Raw genomic sequence first — 25,797 nt, 5'->3', positions numbered from 1 at the left:
GCCCGAACACTCATGGGAGACTACATAGTCTTCACATCCATTGATAAAAATAGATATTGGTGATTAAGAGGTTATGAATGGATATTAAAGTTAATATACCTGAGCATGAGAAGATAAAAACTTGCTAAATGATCTAGGTTTAACAGATGCTATGGTTAGAATTCAAATCTAGAGGACATAACACCATGAAAAAGTAAATTGGAAAGTACAGGAAAAAAGAGTACTTCAGTCATTTATGTTTTCATTATGCACTGATACATATATACAAAATGACTTGGAAAAGAGCCTTTCGAGTAATTTCCTCAATAGACCTCTACAGATCAAAAGAGTTACTATGTATCTGACCTTTGGTGAAAGATGTGGTTTAGGCACTTAAAATAGGAATCACTTGAACAAGTTATTTCAGGTGGTGATTTACACAATGGAAGGCCACAGTAAAATATAATATATTGCAATATAGAAAAAAACTGTAACAAAATGTACCTATATAAACCATGGTACAATCTTGATACAATTTAGCACATATACTAAATTAATAGCATAATTTACCAAGGATATGTAAAATGTTACAAATGTCAAGTACTTACTACAAGGAATGATTATTCAAGTAGAAGTTAAGACTATAGTGCTTGTAACACCTATAGTACACTGAAGGATGTTAATATTATGAGATTAAAAAAGCTGTCATTATGGGGTATCCTTCACATATACAAGTGATCTTTAAAAAGTTCATGGAGACGCATACTATGAGAAAACTATGCATAGATTTCAAAATATTTTTCACACCAAAACGAATTTCTTTTAATGCCAAGTTTTCATTAATTTTTTTCAAGTACTCTCAAATACATGATTCTCAGAGGATTCAAAATGGTTATTACATACAATAAGATTTCATTGTATCAGTATCTTTTATACCCAAGTGTTGCCTAAGTCAGTAACTTTTATAATCTGGGACAACAGAATATTTTTGGTAAAATTCAATTGATGACAGAATTGAAAAGAATGTCACTTTTTCACATGAAAATATACATGTCACAAAACATGGTAATATTATCTAATATCACTGCTCAATCTCAAAGATCAAGGACAATTCTCTGTGAAAGTGGACCTTAAAGGATAGAGGCCCAGTATACTTAATTAATATGAAATAAAGTATAGATGGCACAGGTTCATAATCAAGGGTCCAAGATCTATTTTAGGGAATCCAAGAATACCCTGAAGCTCTAAATAAAATTCAGACCTAGACATGAAATGATCTGGTAACTGAACAATTTCAGGAGACCTTAAGTGACTCAACAGTAAGTACCTGAATAACAGAAACTTCATTTCTACAGTCACACTGGATTTTCATTCTTCCCAAAGCAGTTTCAAGAAAAAAAAACCCGAATGTTGACACCAAAAACTAACAAGAGCTGTACACTTTTAGAAAGCTCTATGGGATTATCTGCCACAATCAAGAATAGAGGAAAATCGTGAGACACTTTCAGCATTTGAGAGAGAAGAGAATGACACAAATTCCTCTGGATATCCCTTTATAAACCTCTCCCTCATCCCTAAACTTAACAAATGAAGTACAGCAGAACATCTCACTTACTCCCCCTCAGAATCTCAAGGGTGTAATCCAAATGCCACTCCCCCCAAGAGAGAAGCAAGGAACAGGTTTCCGCCAATTACAGGAAGGCTGACAGAGCTAAGGTGTACAAAGTTAGAGACTGTGGCCAAAATGAGGGGTGGCTCTGCCTTCTGATTTGGGAGGACAAGTGTGGGGGTGGGGGGAGGCGGCTGCACGTGAAAGGCCCGGGACCTTAAGAAAAATGTCCCTCCTAGATTGGAGTGAGTACCAGGGAGCTCTCAGCAGCAGAGGTGGCGGCAAAGGTACGACCTGAACCTCTTGGTGAGGAGCTACGTGGCACTAAGCAAACAGGCTTTGGTCTCTCCCACCCCCAGCTTCCGCCCCAATCTTTTTCCCTTTTGGTTACCAGTTGCTCCAGATGCCGTAGAGGAGTTCCACAAAAGCGAAAGAGAGGTTCAGGCACAGGAAGAAAAACAGGTTCCGGGACGTCTTGTCCGACAGGATAGACCTAGATGTGACACAGTGGGGAAGAGAGAGGAGAGTCAAGGGGGTGCCGGATCCCCTAAGCTGGGTCCCTCTTTCAAGACTTCTCCCCAAACCACCCCCTGCCCCAGGTCCACATGTTCCTTGCTTCACTGTGGGCAAGGAGTTGACAGGTAGTCCTTGATGCCCCCTCTCCCCTCCCAGGGCCATCCGTAGGTCTGGGCCTTCTCCCCGACACCCGCAAAGACAGCACCCCGCACCTAAACCAGCTCGAGATCTTGCCGAACAGATTGAACTTGGGTGGTTTGTATTCATCGTCTTTGATGGACAGGGGCAACATCTTCTTTGCCTGGCGAAAGGCCAGGTCCAGTCCCCTCTGAAAGTGGCTCCGGGGGCGTGATGATGGCAGTGACAGTAGTGACGCCTCAGACTGGAATCCCCAAGCGCTTGTCGGCGGCCGCGCGCCGCGGCGAGACACAGACACAGACACAGACACACACACCCAGGAACTCGTAGACTTCCGGCCCGGGCCGCGCAACGGGTCCTGGGACGGGAAAAGGAGGCGGAGCCGTGGGCGGGGCCTCGCGGCGGGGGCGGGGCTCGCGGCAGGGCGCTCCGTGCCGAGGCTGCCAAGTAGGAGGCGGTCTGAGAGGCTGACCTGCGGAGGAGTTCCGCCACCCGGACTCAAGAGGAAAATCCTGAGGTGGCCAACTTCAGGCTGGGATGCTGGGAGTCGGAGCGCCGGCTCAGGCCTCCTCACCCTGCTCCCGGAAGCGCGGCCGCTGCGCGCCTGCCCTTCCGCCGTTCTCGCTCTGTGGGCATGTGGGTCCTGGGGCTGCGGTGGCAGCGGCTGAGGCGGCCGGCGCCCCCGTGTTCTCCTGCGGCCAGGCCGCAGGAAGCCTGAGGGAGGGTTTTGAATTCGGTGGACACCCAAATCCTGGTAATCCACCCCACCCCGCCCTGAGAGCAGCGCCCTTGGGAAGCCAGACTGCTGGAGGGATTTAAATGAAGCCGTTCAAAGCTAGGCCCTGGGGCCCTGGGCTTGGATTAGGTTTGGCTGATGTGCTGCTTCCCCGACAACCCCCATCCGCGGACACTAGAGTTCATCCTCATCCCTTTTGCCTCCCAGGTCTCGCCCGAGGTACAGCTGTTGCTGTCACTCCAGTCAGACCCTCAGGGTTGATCTCGGGGTCGTACAGCGGACTCGGGGGTGTGAGGCTAGGGAGTGCGGGCCGCTGGGCGGGCACTCACGCGCCCGAGAAACGCCCCTCCCTTGGGGCGCCTTCTCCCGGGGATGGGTTTGGGTCAGGTGGCCCGTCACGTGGAGGATTTAAAGTTGATACCTTGCGGGGGCGGGGATTGGAGGACGGCAGGACTGGCTTTCCGAGGTGGGCTGGAAACTACAAAACCGAGCTTCTTGGGAATGCCTTTTGGGCGAACAGGAAGTGGAGCGTCACCGAAAGGGAAGGGTGGCAGCTCGGGGACTGTCCCCTGCTCCAGGCGCTCACTTTGCGGGCGGCGCTTTTCCCAGGTTATCAATCCAGCGAATGAGGCAGGGTGGATGAAGGCTGCTTGGTTTAGGAAAAAAAAAAAAAAAATGCGCCAGCGAGACGTCCCTTCCGTTTTATGATCACCAAGCTGCAAGCAAATAAATCGGCTGGCCTCACTGCAATCTTCTGCGCTGAAGGTAAGGAGACAGGAAAATGCAATCGTGCTACGATTTTTTTTTTTTTTTTTTTTTTTTTGCAGTGAGGCGATATGCGTGTTTTGCTCTTGTTCTTGGAACTTTTGTGTCATGTGAGGACAGTAATTCAGTGGTTTTATTTTTGCAAATATATATGCACTTATGGCACAATTTTTAAAAATGTACAGTAATTAAAACAAGTGTAAATCCAGCAAGGCTCTTGAAATTAAGTTCTGAAAGAGTATTTTGTTTTTGCCTTTCTCAGTGTATGAATAGATTTCATTGTTTTAATTTAAACCTAGAAATATTTTCAATTAGTAGCATTTACTTTTTTCCCCGAAAGCTTTTATGTTACTGATAGAATGTTACTCTACTGCACTGCTGGGGAAACCTAATTTGGAGCAAACTAGGTAATTTAAAGAGAAACATTTCCATGGCAATTGTTTTCTTATCAAAGCTGCTTTATTTCAATATGATGTAACTTGCTGGGGGGGGGGGTGTAGAAATCATCAAATTTCAGCAACTGATTTCCAGCATTCTCTTATCAAGGTCGACTGCAATTTGAACCTGTATTTTGTATTCTGCCTTAGAATATAAGTTCTGTATTTTATGCTATATTGCTACAAATCAATAATTGCTCAACTGGAGAAACCTACATTACCCCTCTTGAAATAAATTTTGAAATGTTAGAAAATTTGATGTTGAATTTCGGATATATCAGTTTCCAGAGACTCCCAAATTCCCTCCTTCTCCATCTCTCCCCTCCCCAAAGATATATGCTAGGTATTCCTGGGAGGACTTTGTCCTTTCAAAAAGTGGCAGTGCTACTTAACTTCACATCTTTTGGTCTCAGACATCATAATGACCAAATTTAATTCTGAAGGTGTTTTATTGGGGGTATAAAGTGTAGATGGACTCTGTTCAAATCAGAAAAAGTACTATGAGTGGAAAATATTCCATTTTGTTTCACTTCTTTCTTCATCTTGAAACATACATCCAAAGTATGTTAACCTATTCTCATATCAAAGTTCATTTCATTCATTCATTCAGCAGTCATCCAGTGAGCATCTACTGTGTGTCCAACTGTGAGCTGAGACTAGGGGTACAAAGCCAAATAGTCAAAGTTCTTTCTCTGGATGAATTTTATGCAGAGGAGAGACTGAAGTGAAAAGATGAATGTTAACAGTCAAATCAGAATTTTAGAACTGTCTTTTTTTGTCTAAAAAAGATTTATTTATTTATTTATTTATTTGAGAGACAGAATTACAGATAGAGAGAGGGCTTCCATCTGCTGGTTCACTCCCCATATTACCACAATGGCCGGAGGTGGGCTGATCTAAAACCAGGAGCCAGGAGCTTGTTCTGGGTCTCCCACGTGGGTTCAGGGGCCCAAGCACTTGGGCCATCTCCCACTACTTTCCCAGGCCGTAGCAGAGAGCTGGACCAGCTCACATATGGGTTGCCGGACCCACAGGCAGAGGCTTAACCTACTACACCACAGTGCCGCTCCCAGTTGTGTTTAAGATGGATACAAGAGATGCCCTTGGAGCAGTGAGAAGAGAGATCTATAATTTAATGAGTCTTTCTTCGAATACTAAGCCATTGCTTTTGCCCCTTCAATAAGTTGCATCGTGGAATAACATGATTTGGAAAAATTAAAAGTGATTATTAAGCTGTATTCAGATAGCCAATATCTTGCAAGTCTCCAATCAGATACAATATCTTAGTAGTTTCCAATCAGAATTCTTAATTCCATTATGTTATAAGATTAGATGGGTCTTTAGGATTGACAAATAGATATAATAATGAACATTTTTAAACTAATAAATTTATTTCTAAATTTAATTTAAAATATGTGTTTATGTCATTACCTACCAGTTAATTGCATTAAATTAACTATGCATACTCTTTGGGGAGAAAAAAGCTTCCCAGACATGTGATTGAAGACCTTGAGAAGTTAAAACAGAGAATGAAGAGGCAGAAGCTCATCTCCAGCCATGGTTCCAGCTGGTTTCTGACAATAGTCAATAAGTAATAGGAATGATGCAATCTGTCATTTTTCAGCATTAACCCTGGCATTTATGTGCAAGTCTATTTTAGACCCCATGGTTTTTAGATGCTTTGAGTTGAATGCCCCATGGACCATTGGTGAAAAAAGAATTTATAGTATTCAGACTACAAATATGTATAATTCTAAAAATTTTGCAAATGCAAATTGCTAACATGTTCAGAGGTTGTATTCTATGAGTATGGTTTCAAATATGTGACCGTTGGATAGTTGAGATACTGTGCTTTTATTCTGCTTCTGGACCTCAGAAAGCAAAAATGCAGCAGTGTTAGCAGGAACTAACAGGAAGCCATTATCTTCCTCATTGCCAAAATGTAATTTGTAGAACACAAAATAGCAAATTCTTGTTTCTAAAAATAAGTCAAAGCCTATTAAAAGCATTGAAATTCTTTTTAAATTTCTTGCTGATTGCCAAAAACATTATAGAAAATTCTTTGCTTTCCCTTAATAGTGCAAAGACCTGTTCCTATCAATCATTGAAGCCATAAGGAATTTTAAAAACAAAAAACTACTAACATAATGAGGTAAGTAAAAGTATTTTTTTGCTTTTTACAAAAAAAGTGGTAAAATACATATAACATAAAACTTATCATCTTCATTATTTTTAATTGTGTATTTCAGAACTGTTAAGTACTTTCATGTTTTGTATAGCCCATCTCCAAAACTTTATCTTGTGAAACTAACATATGTATTCATTAAACAGTTGTTCATTTCTCCATACCTCTAGTCCCTGACAAACCATTCTACTGTGTGTCTGTGAATCTGAGTATCCTGGGTACCTCATATAGGAGGAGTCACACAATATTTGTCCTTTTTGTGACTGGCTTACTTAACATAGCATAACGTCCACAGGGTCTGTCTGTCATGTAATATGTCATAAAGACTGAGTAATGTTTCATTTTGTGTGTGTGTATGTGTGTGTGTGATTTTCTGAATGGATATCCATTCATCCACCAATAGATGTTTGAACTGTTTCTGCCTTTGAATTGTAACAAGTAATGCTGCAGTGAACATGGGTGAAGTACCAGTGTTTTTATCTGAGAAAAGCGATTTCCTATAGAAGTGTTTTTGTTACCTTGAAAATTAAGTTCTTACTTGAGCCACAGACACAGTTAGAAAATAATATAGGCTTTTTATAGGTCTGATCCATCACAATATTATAAAATGAAGTCAGTATCTATAAGTTTGAAACTTTTTGTAGACTAGAACAAAGCTGAAAAATAGAGAATGTGCAGAAGATGCAGACATTGACAGGTGGCTCAAGTGAGAGTTGGAAATTTGGTTGTGACACACCACTCTTTCTGTGACTCAGGAAATTCATTTCATTTTCTCAATCTTAACTGTCCCATCCACAAATGGGGTGCATGTATCTTTACTTCTTTTGTAAGGATTTGAAATGGTACCAATTTGAGGTGTTGTGTGACATGAAGGGACAAGAGCTCTGACAACTTTCATTATTACTGCTAATCTTTGTGAGATCAGGAACTGAGTCTTCCCAGTCATTACCATCCCTGGTGCCTGACAGTGCTTGCACACGGTAGCACTTATAAATACTTGTAGACTGATGGACCACCACAGATATTATGATGTCCCCCTATAGCTTGCCTCTTAGGTTTAAAATATAAAAATATTTGTAAGTCACAACCCATATGTATAAAATCTGTTTCTCTTAGAAAAGTGATTTTAGAATGTGAAAACCAGAATTGAGTAAAAAGGGTGAGGTTCCATAGAATATTCCAAGGATCTGTTGACTAACAATCTTGCCTTTCTCCATTTTCATGTGACTAAACCAAGTGGAGGTTCAAATGAAAAGCTCCAATATCCTGGAATGGTAAAAGTCATATATTTGCAAATGTACTTGTTTTTTTTTTGACCCATTTCAGAAACTAACTTTGCATGGCACTGTACTGAGCTAAAAATGCCTCTCTATTTCTAGCTTTCTTCTTAGGATCCATTGACTCCTTGAATCCTTACAAGTCATTGATGTTGTTCTTAGGAATAAAGCCACTCTTTCTTACTCCTGTTGTGATACAGATCATTGGATTGATCATGTCCAAACACCATCATCATCCTGTCATCATCAATAGCTACAATTAATCGACAGCTCCAGGAGAGAGGTGCAGTGCTAGAAAGAACTTTCATCTACAATAATTCACACTCTGTGCTTTGAAACTAGAAATTCTTATTGTTTGCCTCAGTTACAAATGGCTGTAGTGAAGGAGACAGATGATCAGGGAAAAGGCTATATATTATGTTTGTATGTTTTTTCCCTTAAATCAATAATAATAAAACAACCTAGTTAATTGAGAATAGCTGCCTGAAATTGTGCTGAAAAGGAATATGATCCTTAATTTATTAAATGGGAGAGGAAAAATAGAAAATGCCTAGACTGTTGAACAGCATTTGTTGTGGATGAAGGAGTGAAATTCGATAAGGAAATAGACAAAAGTACTTAGTGTCTGATAGCCCTATTTTACATGCTACCCTTGTTCTTTCTAACTTGATTTACCTGTAAAGAAATGACTCATTTAACCTGGCTGCCAGCAGGAGAACTTGCTATTTAACATAATCAGTGAAGAAATATTTTTCTCACAGCTTTCAGTGAGAAATGACCTGTTGGAAGTAGCATCCATTTATCTATTCAGATGTGATATGACAGTACATAAAGCTATTTCTCAATATGTTTTAGCATTTCTGTTTCAAAACTGTTTCTCATAAATGTTTCAAAACTGTTTCTCATAAATGTAATAAGGGCAGGAGTAGGCCTTCACAATGACAGGGTTTAAATTGGCTATCAGTGATCATGTATGTATGCAGCCAGTGATACTTTCAAGTGCAAATATGGGCTGAACATTTGTCCCAGCATTTAAGACACCACGTATGATATCTACATCCCCTATCAGAGTACCTGAGTTCAAGGTGTAGCTCTACTCTTGATTCCAGCCTCCTGCTAATACACCCCCTGGGAAGCAGCAGGTGATGGATCCTCAAGTAGTTGGGTCCCTGCTGCCCATAGGAAACCTAGATTGAGTTCCTGGCTCCTAATTATTTGGGGAGTGCAGCAGCAGATGAGGTATCTTTCACACTTTGTGTGTCTCTACTTCTCAAATTAAATAAACAAGAAAGAGAAGAAGAATCACTTTAACCTTGATAACCTGTCCATAATGAAGTTAGTCCAGATTGTAGTTATCTAAATAATCTGTTCGTATGCTTGTATCATTGGTCATAAACACAGTGAGATCACAAGATGAATCTGTGATACTATATAAACCCTTTTATTATTATGATAAATCTATTGCTGTCTTTCCTACTATACCTATTATTAACACAAAATAAATCATTTTGATATATTTATACTTGAAATAGGAAAAATATGATGGGAGTTTAGGACATTGTAAGAAATTTTTGTAGGGAAAAAAAGTGAGAGAAGAAACCATTGGTAGAAGATGAAAACAGCAGTATGGCATTTCTAAAATAATGGATAGGGTGCTATCTGCGCTGTGGCACAGAGGGTAAAGCTGCCACCTGCAGTGCCAGCATCCCATATGGGCACCGGTTCAGGTCCCAGCTGCTCCACTTCCAATCCAGCTCTCTGCCATAACCTGGAAAAGCAGTAGAAGATGGCCCAAGTCCTCTGGCCCCTGCATCCGCATGGGAGACCCAGAAGAAGCTCCTGGCTCCTGGCTTCGGATCAGCACAGCTCCGGCTGCTGCAGCTGTCTGGGGAGTGAAACAACAGATGGAAGACTTCTGTCTCTCTCTCTGCCTTTCCTTCTCGCTCTATGTAACTCTCTCTGACTTTCAAATAAATAAATAAATCTTTAATAAAATAACAGGGATAAGAACAGATTTCCTGAAAGATTTGTAAAATAAACTTCCCAAATTTCTAAATAGCCCTGGTAATCCTTGTGAAGAAAAGTGACCTTTCATGTACTATTTCTGCTATTCTATATTATACAGTGAAATGAATTCTAGTTTATGCTGCTTAAAATTTTAAAGGAAGAGGCTACTGTGGACCATTTCGAACTTAGTTTTCTTTTCTTATACTGAAGTCTGTAGTTTTTGTCCCTTGTTGAATTCAAAAATAGAAAATTTTCATATATAAACAGACTTTGTTTAAGTCACAGATACAGCCTGCTGAATTAAGAAGTGTAATTTCTGGTATTGTTACTTCTTAAACCCCCTCAGGGAAATTCACAAGGATGATATTTTTAACAAATAATGATTTTCCCCCAGTGAAAATCAATTCATTCACCAGTATATTCTTAGAAATAGTGATCTTCAAAGATATCTTAATGTAGCATGTCTTTGAAAAGATGTGAAAAAAAAGTCAGAGGTCTATTTATCAAGTAGCTTGGCCCCAGGACTGAAAGTAGAAAGGTCACCTGTGTGGTCAGGTCTTGGGGTCACATTTCATGACCTGCTCTCCTGGTTACCAGATGGAAGATAGGCCAGATCTTTCATGTAGGGAAAAGTTTTTTTGGTGCTGTGTAATCTTAATTGGGCCTTAATTTGCATTTAATTTGAGTGTTTTCTATTAAAATTTCAAGCATCCATTGTAAAGTTTATGGCAGTTTAAACATAGATTGCCTTGCTCCATTCAGCTACAAAGAATTAAACACTTACTAAAAAATTGGACTAGACACTGTTGTGAATTATAAAAATTGACAGAGACTGCCCCCAAGATATATGCACACTGAAAAAGGAGCTAGAAGCACATTTGTTAGTTGTGATACCTGGAAACAAGATCTAGTTGCACTGTGTTCAGGGTTTGCAGGAGCCCTGAGGGTGGAGAACGACGAGGAAATCATTCACAGACAGTGTTATTTGGAAGCGTCTTGGGGGGTGGGCAGAGGGCACAGAATTTCTCAGAAAAAAGGTGGGGGGTACTTTGGAGATGAACAAATAAGCTTATGCCAATACTTGGAGTCATGGCCCAGCTTGCTGTGTATGGGTACCAATTAGGAGAAAAGTTCTTTGGAATTTCCATTCCCCTTTGTCTCAGTTTGAACAGTGTCATGTGCATACCATCAGCCTGGCCAGAAATTGCCCATCAGCTGCACAGCTGTCTTCCAGTTCTTTCCTTGTGTGTTCGTAAAAGGAAAGCCCTGGTTCTGAATCAGTGTCTGTGTTCCATTTTGGAATGATTTTATCTGTTGGCAACTAAAGACCCTTTTCTGAGCATCTATATTCTATTACCAGGTTTTAGGCAAGTACACATTCTGGAGGATGAGCCAGAGGAGAAACAATCTGTACAGTATGAGACAAATTTCATAGAGAAATGGCAGAATAGTTACACTGTTCTACCATCTGTGCCACCAAAATGAAAATGACAGCTTTTCATCGTACAATGCAAGCTGCTCATTGCTTTTCTGCTTATGAGTCAGAGAACACAGCTAATCTTTGCTCATGCCATGCTCTGGCATGTTTGTTTATAGCTTCTCTCTTGATAATTATTGCTTTTCCAATCTAAGGAAATAGCCCTAAGAATTTGACAGTGCTCCTTCTAGAGAACTTTGATAGCTGATGCAGTAAATAACTGAAAGCAGGGTTTTGTTTTGTTTTGTTTTGTTTTGTTTTTTATTTATTTTGTTTACTTGAAAGAGTTACAGAGAGAGGTAGAGACAGAGAGGTCTCCCATCTGCTGGTTCACTCCCCAAATGGCCACAAAGGCCAGAGCTAACCTAATCGGGAAGCCAGGAGCTTCTTCCAGGTCTCCCACGCGGGTGCAAGGGCTCAAGGACTTGGGCCATCCTCCTCTGCTGCTTTCCCAGGCTCATTAGCAGGAAACTGGATCGGAAGTAGAGCAGCCAGGACTTGACCTGGCACCCATATTGGGATGCTGTGCTGCAGGCTGGGGCTTTAACCTGTTGCGCCTGAAAACAATTACCAAGTGCATTTAAAGACATACCAAAGAGAATTAAATGTTGCTTTATAGACTATCATTTACTTTTTTTCCCTTATCTTATATCCATTTTTTAAAAAAATTTCATATAATTTCACATAATGCTCTTCCAAAGTTAATTCAGTTCTCAGATATTTAAACATCCTGATATAATAATCCAGCAATTCCACTCCTAGATACATACCCAAGAAAAATGAAAATATATGTACATTCACAAAAACACTTACGCTTGGGGCTGGTATTTGATCTAGTTTCTAAAACATGGGTTGGGATCCCTGCATCAGAGTGCCTGGGTTAAAATCTAAGCTCCACTCCTGATTCCAGGTTCCAACACCCTGGGTAGGTGGAGGGGAAGGGCAGTAGGTCATAGCTCAAGTAACTGGGTCCCTGATGCCCCTATCTGGGAGACCTGGACTGAGTTCCTGGCCTCCAGCTTTGGCCTGGCCCACCCCAAGCCATTGGAGTATGAGCCAGCAAACAAAACAGACTTAGACACTTTCTCTCCCTCTCTCTCTTTCCCTCTCTCTTTCTCTCTCTCTCTTTTCCTCCCTCCCTCCCTCTCAAATAAATAAAAATAAAAAATAGAATAATTGCATAATATTCATAGTAGCATTATTTGTAATATCCAAAATGTAAAATCAGCTCAAAAGTCCAGAAAAATGATGAACAGAGAAATGTGACATATCCACACAATGAAATCTTATTTTGGCAATAAAGAATAAGGTACTAATATACAGGGATATTTCAAAAAGCTCATAGAAAATGAAATTAGAAGATAAGTTCATTTTTATGCAGAAAGATTTTAAAATCCATGCATAAAAGCCATCCTCAAAAATTTTTTAGAGGCAGGCATTTGGCCTCACAATTAAGATGCTGCTTGTTTCAAAATGCCAGGGTTTGAGTCTCAGCTCTGCTTCCAATTCCAGCTTCCTGATAATGTGCTCATGTCCCCATCACCCACATGGGAAACCCAAATCCAGTTACAGGTTCCTGGCTTCAGTCTAGCCCAGCTCTAGCTGTTGCAAGCATTTAGGAAATAAACCAGCAGATAGACTCTCCCTCTCCATCTTCCTCTCTCTCCCTCTGTATCTCTGCCTTCCAGATGAAAACAAAAATAAGTATTTTTAAAAACGAAATAAGTATTTTTAAAAATAAGTCACTGAACTCTGTACTTTAAATGGGTGAGTTGTGTACTATGTGAAATCTCATTACACCTGTAAAAAAAAAAATTCCAACATAACAAGTATAAATTTTTGCATTATTTTACAGATACCTTATTGAGAGTCTTGTATATGAATTATTTTTCTTTTTAAGATTTATTGGGGGCCAGCGCCACGGCTCACTAGGCTAATCCTTCGCCTGCTGCGCTGGCACTCCGGCTTCTAGTCCCGCTTGGGGCGCCGGATTCTATCCCAGTTGCCCCTCTTCCAGTCCAGCTCTCTGCTGTGGCCCGGGAAGGCAGTGGAGGATGGCCCAAGTCCTTGGGCCCTGCACCCGCATGGGAGACCAGGAGGAAGCACCTGGCTCCTGGCTTTAGATCGGCACAGTGCGCCAGATGTAGCGGCCATTTGGGGGGTGAACCAACGGAAGGGTGAACCTTTCTCGCTGTCTCTCTTGCTGTCTAACTCTGCCTGTCAAAAAAAAGATTTATTGGGGCCAGTGTTGTGGTATAATGGATAAAGCTGCTGCCTACAAAGTTGACATCCCATATGAGTGCCAGTTTGAGTCCTGACTTCCCCATTTGCAATCCAGCACAATGGCCTGGGAAAAGCAGTGGAGGCTGGCCCAAGTATTTGGGCACCTGCTACCCACCATGAGACCCTGATGAAGCTCCTTCATCCTGGCAGGTGTTGTAGCCATCTGGGGAATGAACCAGTGGATGGAAGATCTTTCTCGTCTCTTCCCTCCTAGCACTGAGCAAAGCCAATGTATTAAAATAACCAAAAAGAGTTTGTGGCCTACCCATGAAGAACTAATAAATTAACATAGCAACACACACACAAAAAAAAAGTCATTAGAGGGATCTTTGATTATTCAGATGATAAGAACAAGATGGATTTTTGTTTTGTTTTGCTGACATTTCCTGTACTATCAAAGTTATATTTAATCTGTTGTAGTCATGGGGATGGAAGAAGAGCAGAAAGAGAATAGACTATGAGCTATCAGATCTTATTTGGAGTAAGACAGGGTGTCAGTACAAATATGCAGAAATAATTTTTAAAATGGAAAAACAAAGCCTAAAAGGAAAATTGAGAAATTGAGAACAAGAGAACTAGGAGATGTTTATATCTACCTCTTAGTTCCTTTTTTTTTTTTTTTTCTATTTATTTATTTGAGAAGTAGAGCTACAGACAGTGAGAAAGAGAGACAGAGAGAAAGGTCGTCCATCCACTTGTTCACTCCCCACATGGCTGCAAATGAGCTGATCAGATGCCAGGCGCCAGGAGCCTCTTCTGGGTCTCCCATGCGGGTGCAGGGGCCCATGCGCTTGAGCCACCTTCCACTGCCTTCCCAAATGGCAGCAGAGAGCTGAATCTGAAGAGGAGCAGCTGGGACAAGAACTGAATGCTGGCGCCACAGGCAGAGGAGTAACCTGCTGTGCCACAGTACCTGCTCCACTTTGTTCCTTTCAAATAAGACATAGATCATCCACAAGTGTTCTTTCTCATATCTTCTAATCAGAGCTCAAAGCTATAAATTAAACAGCAGAAGAAAGCCAGAAACTGTGAAATCCCTGTAGTCATGAAGTCATCCTTACTCTTTGCACTATACTGAAATCGATTCTGTTGGACCTACAGTAGAGTTCTAGAATTCAGCTATTCTCAAAGTATAGTTCACTACTTGCCTTGTAGTCTGATATGCCCTTGCTCTATTGCTTTGCCATATAAACTAAAGAATTTATGTAATTTTATTGAGCTGCATTACTTAATAAATACCACATGAAATATTTATACTATTTTTCTAAAGACATAAATTATGTAGATCCTCTAAGGCCTTTCTGATACAGGTAAAATAGGGGATTAGAATGTATCTTAAAGAGGGAATTTCTATAATGATTACAGAGATAAACTCTTACTAAAAGTGCAGGTAAAAGTGAAAAGTCACTCATGAGAGTCTTCTATAGTATCTATTTATAGTAAGTTATAGTAATATTCTTCATTGCTTTTTTAAGACTGCAACACATAATATTATTAGTTTCTACTTTAGAGACTAGAAATCCTTCTGTGGAAGTTTTCCAATATACTATTCCTACTCAGCTGCAGAAAAGTGAATATAAATATCTTAATCATGGTAAGCTTTAATGCAGTTGTCAAAATGATTCTTTACTCTGAGTGCACATAAGTGGCCATTTTTATACAGAACTGAAAATGTGTTTGCTAGGACCTGTCTTTGATTCAATATTAAAGGAATTTTCAGGTCCTTTGATCAAAGCTCATGATGGCTTGCCTTTGGCTGACTATACATATTAACATTTTGTGTTGTCTTAGTAACAGGGTACATAAAATGAAACCATTGTTCCCAAAAGCCTTAAATTACTGCCCTTGAAACATAATCATGGTAAATCTGAGGTTATTTAAAAAATAATTCACTTTATTTGTATCTTACATTGAAAGCATGACAGGAGAACCACAAAATTGCTTTTCTTCATAGAATAAGCTGCAGAGAAAGTCCAGTAGAGAATATCCTTGAAAGCTCTCCAGAAAGTTTGCTATAAAGGTAAAATTGCTTATCTAATTTGGATTGTTGAAATGGAAAGCTACTCAATGACAGTGACCATTCCCTTGTCCTTGTGGATAAGCTCCTTGCTTACGTGTGCCTAAAGACACAGTCACATCACAGAGTGTATGGCACTGTCCCTCTCAGAATTCTGCCTTCTCATAACCTTCAAAGGAGAATGCTAAACTCATGGTCTATGTGGTCTCTTTATGTCCTTGAACTAGATAGAGAGAAAGCTTTCTATAATTATGTAACACACCTCACCACATTAAACAAGATCACTGGAATATAATGGTCATTAAACCACCTATTGCAAAATCTCCATGAAAAATAGAAGGTTAATTGGACATCATTTGAAAGTAAAATGAGCTCTAGTTTGAAATACAATATTTTATTAGGACAATTTAAACTACAGTCTTAGGATTGCCTATGGAATGATATCTAACTTCAACCACAGATGTGAATATGTACACAGAATGCACTTTTTCAAGAAGGTGGAGAGAACCAAAAATACAATGTAAAATTAAATCGCAGTGTTAAACTGAGAACAGCATACCCTACCCATGAGTTTGCAGTGAGAAATCTTCTGGCTTTATTGCAGTTGTCTATATTAAGCAGTAGATAAGTGTATCTATCTATTGTGTAGCCTAAGAAGAGAAATTTTATCAAAAAGAATAAAAAAGTAATAGACTAAAATCCATAGTCATGGATCAATTACATCATCAAGGATAATATCTCATACATCTAATTCTTTTTGATTCTGAGAGTTCTACTTTTTTTCTTAAAAGTATTTTTTAAGATTTATTTATTTGAAAGGCAGAGTTACAGAGAGAGAGAAGGAGGGAGAGACAAAGAGAGAGATCTCCCATCCACTGGTTCTCTCCCCAGATGGCTGCAACAGCCAGAACTGTGCTGACCCAGAGCCAAGAGCCTCTACTGTGTCTCCCATGTGGGTGCAGGGGCCCAAGCACTTGGGCCATCTTCTGCCTCTTTTCCAGGCCATTAGCAGGGAGCTGCTTTGAGAATAAAACAGCCCAGATTCAAACCAGTGCCCATATGGGATGCTGGTGCCACAGGTGGCAGGTTTACCTGCTATGCCACAGCATAGGCCCTCTTAAAGGTATTTTAAAAGGCATTTAAACTCTTGGTTGATTTTTGTTTCCAGTCTTTTCATAAATAAATGTATTTGAGCAATTTTTTCCTAACTTCTGGCTTTTGTACTTTAATAAAGTAGCAGAATAGATCCCAAGATGCTAAAATGGGCATGAAAACTTAGTGCTAAAAATACAAAATAAGGATATACCTAAAAAGCATTTGGAGGAGGAAGCACTTTAGACTGAGAGCAGAGATAGCAAAAGAATAAAAAACAGAAGTAATGGAAGGAAACAGTGCTACAGTAAGAGGCTACAAGCATGGAAAATAAAATTACATGGAAGCTAGTTTTGTGAAACAGATTTAACCTTTTTTAACATATATAATTGAGAGGTTTGGTTTATAATTTTTGACAAGTGAGTATCATGGCCACACTTAACAGTTATTTGGTCACTACTATCCCATGACCATCTTTTTTTTTTTTTTTTTTTTTGACTGGCAGAGCGGACAGTGAGAGAGAGACAGAGAGAAAGGTCTTCCTTTGCCATTGGTTCACCCTCCAATGGTTGCTGCGGCCGGCGCACCGCGATGATCCGAAGGCAGGAGCCAGGTGCTTATCCTGGTCTCCTATGGGGTGCAGGGTCCAAGCACTTGGGCCATCCTCCACTGCACTCCCAGGCCATAGCAGAGAGCTGGCCTGGAAGAGGGGCAACCGGGACAGAATCCGGCGCCCCGACCAGGACTAGAACCCAGTGTGCCGTCGCCGCAAGGCGGAGAATTAGCCTGTTGAGCCACGGCGCTGGCCCCATGACCATCTTTATAAGATCCTTCAGGTATAGGGAGAAAGCTAGGAGAAAACATATCTTGAGTACAAAACCTCCTGATTTGTACACTCCTGACTTTAGTCGGAATTTGAATCCAGGCAGTACACCTCTGCAGTCCATAATGATCAATGGCCTGGACTCTAGGAGCAGAATTTTTGAATGTAAATCCTAGCTCCATTACTTAGGTTGCTTAGTAATCTTGGGGAAGTTATTTAATTTCTGTAAGCATCCAAACTGTTAACTGGGAAAAGATAAATTGTGTCATACTGCTCTCATGATCAGGATTGTTAAAGGATTTTAGAATAAAATCCATATTCTATATCTAGGCTGTCAGGGCCCCACATAATCTGGCTCTTGCTTATCACATCACTGTGATTTCGTCTCTTCATAAACATACTCTCTTCATAATTAGTGTTGTGAATTATCTGTTCAGTGTGTTTATTTTATCTGTCTCTCCTTACTACCTCCTCTGCTACTAACAGCAAACACCTTGTCTATCTTACTTATTGCCGTATTTGCAGAACCTCGGACAGTACCTGGCACACAGTGCTCAGTAACTTTGTTTACTTTGTTGAATGACTAAGTACATGTGACAGCATGTGGGCACATAGTACAGGGCCTGATAAGTAATAAAATCACTGTAATGGTTTGCTGCTGCTGCTACCATTTTTATCTGCTTTCATGTATTGTATTCTACATGTGATAAATTTGTACAAAAAGTCTGCTACCAAAATGCACGTCTAAAATTAATGTATTACTAAGGTGAATATAATCACATTTTAAAAATAATCTGAGTTTCAGATGTTTATTGATAAAATGAGGACTAATTTTACATTGCTTATGTCTTCCTCTTTGGTAGTATTAAGATCTTTTGCCTGCATCTGCAAGACAGGCAGCATCAAAAGGGAGGGAATGTTACACTCTACTTTTTATCTCTTAGGCCAAATCGTCTTATCAAAAAGGAAAGGAGAACTGAATTTGAATCCACTAAAATGAAATTGTCTGTCTTCTCCTTGTAAGAATGTAAATAAAAGCTCAGTGACTAGTAAGAATGCTGACATTCTGTCTTTTGTTTCCTCTTCCACTCTAGGTGTTGCCACATCTGCAAACTTCCTGGGAGAGTAATGGGGATTCGAGTGCTTCATTTCTCTTTGGTGGTCATCCTTGTGTTACTGCTGGTAGCTGGGGCTTTGACCAATTTACTTCCCAACATCAAAGAAGACAAGATGCTCACTTTACGTAGGGAAATAAAATCCCAGGGCAAGTCCACCCTGGATTCTTTCACTCTCATAATGCAGACCTACAACAGAACGGATCTCTTATTAAGACTTTTAAATCATTATCAGGCCATACCACACCTGCATAAAGTGATTGTGGTATGGAATAATGTTGGGGAGAAGGGACCAGATGAATTGTGGAATTCTTTAGGGCCTCACCCTGTCCCTGTGATCTTCAAAGTTCAGACAGCAAACAGGATGAGAAATCGACTCCAGGTCTTCCCTGAAGTGGAAACCAATGGTGAGATGCAGCTGGTTTCTCAGTCTAGAAGGGCTGCAGCCAACCAGAGCTGGGGTGGGCCCGTGTGTCTCTGGAATTCTTCTTGTCTTAGCTCTGTGGAGAGAAATGGGTGGGTTAATGATAAGAAATCCCTTTAAAAAGCTTAAAGAGTAGTTTCTGAGATACCAAAAAGCAGTTTCTTGGGAAAGAAGTCACCTTACAACAATAACAAAGTCCACCTTACAACAATAACAAAGAGATTAATATTGTTAGAAAAAGAAAGGCTTTAGTTATATATTATTGCATTAAAGGAGGTCCTAAGATTCTTGCCACTCCCCTTTTCCTCCCATTTGTAGCAGTTTCATGAGGTTGTAATTTGCCTAATAGAGCACTGGATTGTTTTTTAAAGATTTGTATTTATTTGGAAGGTAGCATTAAAGAAGGGGGGTGGGGAGAGAGAAAGAAATCTTCTATTTGCTGGTTCATTTCCCATATGGCCCCACAGGCTGGGATTGGGCCAGGTTGAAGCCAGGAACCTGGAACTCCATCCAGATCTCCCATGTAGATGCAGGGGCCCAAGGATTTGGCCCATCTTCTGCAACTTTTCCAGGCATGTAGGCAGGGAAGTGGAGCAGCCAGGATCAAACAAGTGCCCAAATGGGATGCCAGCATCACAGTCGGCAGCTTAACCCACTGTGCCACAATGCTTGCCCCAGATTTATTTATTTAGTGGTTCAGTCATTTCTAGGATGATGGATATTAACTACATGATTATTTTCCCTTCAGGAAGTTAGAAAATCAACTACAATTTTTTTAAAGATTTATTTATTTATTTGAGAGGCAGAATTACAGAGAGAGGGAAAACCAGAGAGAGATGATCCGTCTGCTGGTTCACTCTCCAAATGGCCACAATGACCGGAGCTGGGCAGATCCAAAGCCAGGAGCCAGGAATGCCTTCCAGTTCTCCCACATGGGCACAGGGATCCAAGAACTTGGGCCATCTTCCACTGCTTTCCCAAGCCATTAGCAGAGAGCTGGATTAGAAATGCAGCAACCGGTACTCGAACCAGTGTCCATATGGGATACTAGTGCCACAGGTGGAGGCTTAATCTACTATGCCACAGTGCCAGCCCCAGTCAATTACAATCTTAAAAGAGTCTACTGGACAAATCTTTCCAAGAATACTAATACTAATTGGGTCAGAAAATATTTCATTTGAATGATCTGTATAGATAAGTATCTTACCAGTTTTGTTTTCATTTCTAAACTGTTCAACGTAAAATTTTTCTTTTCATTTCAGCAGTGTTAATGGTAGATGATGACACACTCATTAGCGCACAGGATCTTACTTTTGCCTTCTCAGTTTGGCAGGTAATATTTCCTTTATGAAAACATCTATAGAAAAGTCTTAGGTAGTGCTTAACCAGGACAGCATGGTTTAAAGTGGGGATTGCCAAAAACAGTGTAGACAGTATTTAACTAAAAGATAGATAAAGCTGTTATAGGCTAATCCAGGTTTCTTGTGCTTAATTGAATCAGCATGAAAGTTATGGTATCTTTTATATTTATTTATTTTATATTTTGATGTATTGGGAAGAAGAGCTAAAACTAACTTTCAGAGAATAATGAAGAAATGATCCAAATGATAGCAAAGACACACTGGAATGTAGTGATGTTTTCCACAGGCCAAAGACTTGTGTCTCAAATGAGAAATTTGTTTCTGTATTGATAGTATATGCAACTTTTTGTGAAATAAAACACTTATTGCCTTCACAAAATTTAATCCTGGTTCTGATACCATTGTTTAGAAAGTCTTCTGTATTAATCTGCACGTATCATTATGGTAGCAGATTTTTGTTTTGTTTGTTAACTAAACCTAAGCTTGGATGAGCAAACATAGATTGCTTGCTTGCCATCCTATAAAATTACCTCTCTCTTATTGAATATGTACAAATCAGCTGATTCTGCAGGTTGCAGCACAGTTATCTGAACTCAGAACTATGTACAAATTCTCTGTAACCCTGTCAAATAGCTTAACACCCTGCTTCCCAATAAATGGCCTAATTTGCATAATTGTAACTTCTTAGGCTATAACAGTATTAAATATTAATGACAAAGTGGTCTTCAGGTATCAGCATTCTAAAAACTTCAGTTTTTAACTTCATACCTTGTATACTGCTCAACAAATTGAATTTTTTCTATATTAGCAGGTTTTTCCAGCCCTGGAAATAAAGGCTTCTTAGGCAAAACTTTCTCATAGTACTTCAGCTGTAAGATTTCTGTTGAAAGTAAAATAATAATAATAATAATAATAATAATAATTCACCAAAATGTAAGGGGGAGAGAAGGATACAAAGGCTGTAGTGAATGAGAACAGTCTAAGGAATAGACACAATTAGAGATGTAGAACTATGTTTTTAGTTTTTATTCATAAAAATACTGAGAACAACTTCAGTCTATTGACCAAGGTAATCTGACTCCTTAAACTCTGTCTTGTCAGTGCCCTGCATGTTGTAGGCAGTTGAGATTGGAGGAGACATTCACTGTGCCTTTACACTTGCCCACTACCTCCACTTCGGTGCTTTCTCTTTTCCTCTGCTAGCCATCAGTGAAAGGGCTTTCATTCTCCAAGATGTATAAGTGGTGCTTCGCCTCCCAGCCTTTATCCTCTATCTGCTGACCTTTCCCTTTGCCTCCCAGAAACACAGTTGTCATTCTCTCCTCAGTGCTGCCATCAGATTTACCCGACTGCATTTACAGTTTTGTCACAGTACTGTAATTCTTATTCACATATCTGTATCAAACTCTCTCTAGACTATGAGTTTTCTGAGGTTGAATTTCATTCAGCCTAATTTCTATGTGTCTGTGTCTATGTCCCTAGTTCAGTATCTGTTCCATAAATGAATGAAACTCACATTATTGACCAAGTGAACTAAACTTTTCAATCCTAAATTCTTACCTCTCTCGGATGCTGCAATGTTTGATCATTTTTATTTTATTTATATTCACTGTCCCCAAAACAAGTGTTTTGCTACTACCTATACTTTCTTCAAAGATCCTGACACATCTCTTACACATATATCATTTATATTTGTATTTATGTAAATCTAATATCTTAAAAAGGAAATGTCCAAACTGAAAAGGTATAAAATATTGTTTAAAATCAACAGTGACTTTCAAGAACAGTGAAATCAATGTGGAAAAACAGTAAAGTCACACATGTAGACCCATAATTGTAGTATACTCCTAAGAGATTAAAACAGTTTCAAAATGATCACATTGTATCTTCTCTCCTACAGTAAATAGCATTCATACAGACTTTTCTTACAGCAAACTTTGAAAGACTAGAATTTTTGGTGGCTAGAATTTGTTAATATCAAGACAATATTTTAATTAGAGAACAATTGTGAGGTTAGCACATTTGTTTTTGAAGATTTTTTTTGGATGTAATGAAATCTGACCTGTAAACTTATCACGATACAGTTATGAAGTTGCCTGGAGTTAGATGAAACTAAGATGTAGAAACCAGGAATAAGGAAACATTGACAAATCAGTTTTCTTTTCTTTGCAACAATGTCTTTTTCACCATATGTGTTTTAAAGAAATGTATAATTCAATTGTTCTGTTTTCTTTTCAGCAATTTCCTGATCAAATTGTAGGATTTGTTCCTAGAAAGCATGTCTCTACTTCATCAGGTATCTATAGCTATGGAGGTATGGAATTACAAACACCAGGGCTTGGAAATGGTGACCAGTACTCTATGGTGCTGATTGGAGCCTCGTTCTTCAATAGCAAATATCTTGAACTCTTTCAGAGGCAACCTGCTGCTGTCCATGCTTTGATAGATGAAACTCAAAACTGTGACGATATTGCCATGAATTTTATGATTGCCAAGCACATTGGGAAGACATCAGGGATATTTGTGAAACCTATAAACCTGGGCAATTTGGAAAAAGAGACCAACGGAGGCTACACTGGAATGTGGCATCGAGCTGAGCATTTTCTGCAAAGGTCCTATTGTATAAATAAGCTCGTTAACATATATGATGGCATGCCTTTAAAATACTCCAACATTATGATTTCCCAGTTTGGTTTTCCATATGCCAACCATAAAAGTAAAATATGAAAGTAGAGCAAACAAGCAAGAACAAACTTGAAACCTGCTTGGTATTTGAATAGTTTTTCTATGCCCTATGCTTTTTTGTTTTTGTTTTTGTTTTAAGCAACATTGTGAACATGTATCTACTCCAAAAGTCTCTACAATAGGGAAAATGTACAATGTTCCTAGGATATAAAACTCATATTAACTTCAAAACCAAGAAGCTGATCTTATTCAGATAGGCCTTCTTGTGAAGAGTTTTTATCCAGAAATATAATTCCTTGGTCAGTAATTTTGTTTACCGCCTGAGACTGTACTACAATTTCTTTGACTCTTGGCATTTGCCTTAAGGACCTACAGCAAGCCGTTTCCAGATCAGACACTCAAGAAAGGCATTTTCCAGCTTTTTCACTAAAGTTTGGTTATTTTTGTTTAAAGCCTGAAATGCCTCTTGTGCAAGAGCCTGTAATGTAGGGAAAGCCATGTAGGAAAGAATAGTCTCAGTCCCATAGGAAAATAGGAAACTGGATGGCTGCCAGTGCTGTTCCTATGGCCCTTCCAACTCTTCCAAGACAAACTCGACCCAGCATGGTTTTGATGTAACCGTCTGTGCTCTTATTTTTGTTACTATTAGTCTGTTGTGACTGAAAAGGTTAATTTTAGTAGCTGAAGGATGTCTAGTTGTTTGCTTGATTTTTGTAAACATTTACTGCATGAATCACAGAATATTGCAGCCTATGTTTCTTACATGCAACTTATATGCAGCAAGTATTAAATGTGTTATTAGATTCAATAGTGCATTTTGTCACTGAATCTGACCTTAAGAATGTAGGGTAATTCTTATATTTTATACAAAGTATATGTTGTTTAAGAAATGTGTATAAAATAACTCTTAAGAGAATGATTAAGTAGGAACTGGAAGAAGTTTAATAAAAAAAAAAAAAAACCCTAGTATCAAAAGATCTTTGTTGTTAAAGCATAGGTTGCCTGATGAATACTAAGAAGTTGTTTGTATTGCACAGGCAAACACTGAGATTAAGAACTTTTTTTTCCCAGAAAATACCCAAGGCACTATTGATCATGATGAGATTTCAATTAACGTAGATCCAGGAAAAGTTAAAACTGAGTCATAGCAGAGGAATTCTGTAGGGAATCTGCATCAGTTAATTATCAAGTCTCTGTATGTGAATTAGTGTCTGTATTCTACCCAGTGTTTGTGTTTACTCATTGTTCACTACTGGTGGCAAGGAATACTTAATTACGCCTCTGTCTACTACTTTCTCCTCATCCTTCTCCCATTACTTTTCCTCCTTCTCCTTCCATAATACAGTTATAATTTTATCATTTCAAAACTGTGAGAATATTAAAATAACCATACATTAATGTTACAATAATGAGATCTTTATGCAGTTAGGTTAGTGTGTGAGTGTGTTATTTCTTTACATTGCAGTTTGTATGTGCCCTGATGCAGTCAAATAAAAAAAAAAAAAGAACTTGGAACCTCATTAAAGATGAATAATGTAAATTATCTTCTTTGTTCAAACTCAACCTTGGCAGTAGTTTTTTGCCTCTAGGGACAAATAAAGCAGTTTTCCCATCCAGGTTCAATGTTTATTAAGGAGACTCATGTTTTTTGGTGAGTGTTTTTGCAAGTTTCTGTGTATCCTAATATATGGCTAAGAATAAATGAAGATATTAGGTATATTTCTTATGAGAAAATTTCTCATTGAGAAAATATGCCCAAATATCATTTCTCATCTTGTGTTTTTAAGCTTGTCTTAAGCAACACATTAGTTAACCACAGCATGTTTCCAGGTATTGTAGAGCAAATATGATACCAAAGTGAAGTTCAGTCTATATTACAAAGACTTTTGAATTATAGGAAGAATCCTACTAAAATCATTTTTCCATAAACACTTCTTGCCTCAAATGATTCAAAGAAGATGTGCTCAGGCTTGAAACTGCCAAGGGAAGCAACGTAGGGTCAGGGTTAAATATTCAGACTTTGCTGTTGTTAATTGAGCTCAGATCCTTGCTAGACCTCATGTTAACTTAAAACCACTCAGAAAATCTGAGTTTCCTCGTCTGCAAAAGGAATAATACCACCTGAGGTTGGTTTTAAGGAATGAAAAAGCTCACATAAATATAGCACGGTACTTTGCCCGTTGTAGATATTCAATAACTGAAAGTTGTTGGTGTGATAGTGTCATTGAGAATAAGCGCAAAGTTGATTCGACAGCTTGCCACCTAGGCAGAGGAAAGTCCACATCCACCAGGTGATGAACCACAACAATTTCATCTTGTTTTTATTATTTACTTCAGAAAACTTTTCTTATCATTAAGTAGTAAATAATCATTCTTGGCAATTTTGGCACATCCAGAACAGTATAAAGAAGAAAGTAAAAACCCACTACCCCATTAAGAATGGCATTTTATGTGTATTCCTGTAGACTTTTCTAGGCTTATATTTTAATATCCTGATTTATCTGACATTATATGGATTAACCATAATGTATGTAACCAATAATATTACCATTTTGTTTCATAATTTCCTACTATTATAACACCATTTGCATAAGTGTCCTCTTGACAAACATCTTTAAGCATATCTATAATTGTTTCTTTAAACTCAAGTCCAACAGGGTTCAATACCTGGACTGTCTAGTTGTATGCATGTGTTTAGGGGTTTTGAAATGCATTTCTAAATGCCTCCAAAAGCATTACAGTGACTACACTATTCATATCACATCCATGAGTACCTGTTTCCCAACAGACTTCCCAACATTGCTCATTTTTAAAAATGTACAAAGTTGATTGCTGCAGGATTTGGAAGGCTATTCATTCATAGAACTCTGG

General features: G+C 39.2%; 2 protein-coding genes across 5 annotated transcripts in view; one reads left to right on the top strand and one right to left on the bottom strand.

The window, feature by feature from the left end:
- SLC30A7 (solute carrier family 30 member 7) overlaps window positions 1–2,592 on the bottom strand; it is a 92,642-nt gene extending 90,050 nt beyond the window's left edge. The window contains exons 1-2 of the mRNA XM_062191839.1: window positions 2,317–2,592; window positions 1,980–2,081 (exon numbers count right to left, since the gene is read on the bottom strand). Of these exons, the coding sequence (XP_062047823.1) occupies window positions 1,980–2,081; window positions 2,317–2,396 (182 nt within the window). The 5' untranslated portion in view covers window positions 2,397–2,592. The remainder of the gene's footprint in view (window positions 1–1,979; window positions 2,082–2,316) is intronic.
- Window positions 2,593–2,673: 81 nt separating this feature from the next.
- On the top strand, window positions 2,674–24,647 carry EXTL2 (exostosin like glycosyltransferase 2). Of its 4 annotated transcripts, none has more exons than XM_062191835.1 (6): window positions 2,674–2,759; window positions 3,588–3,743; window positions 6,260–6,332; window positions 18,436–18,863; window positions 20,143–20,213; window positions 22,480–24,647. In XM_062191835.1, the coding sequence occupies exons 3-6, from the start codon at window positions 6,328–6,330 to the stop codon at window positions 22,966–22,968; spliced, it is 993 nt and encodes a 330-aa protein (XP_062047819.1). In that variant the 5' UTR covers window positions 2,674–2,759; window positions 3,588–3,743; window positions 6,260–6,327; the 3' UTR covers window positions 22,969–24,647. The 4 variants fall into 4 exon arrangements, with proteins under 4 accessions (XP_062047819.1, XP_062047818.1, XP_062047821.1 ...); XM_062191834.1 differs by lacking the exon at window positions 2,674–2,759 and adding an exon at window positions 2,827–2,996; XM_062191837.1 differs by lacking the exon at window positions 2,674–2,759 and having other exon boundaries at window positions 3,274–3,743; window positions 22,480–22,537; window positions 22,657–22,778.
- Window positions 24,648–25,797: the final 1,150 nt, after the last annotated feature.

The sequence above is a fragment of the Lepus europaeus genome, chromosome 5 (genome assembly GCF_033115175.1).
Source record: "Lepus europaeus isolate LE1 chromosome 5, mLepTim1.pri, whole genome shotgun sequence".
Classification (NCBI taxonomy): domain Eukaryota; kingdom Metazoa; phylum Chordata; class Mammalia; order Lagomorpha; family Leporidae; genus Lepus; species Lepus europaeus.
This window is presented reverse-complemented; position numbering and strand designations above follow the sequence as displayed.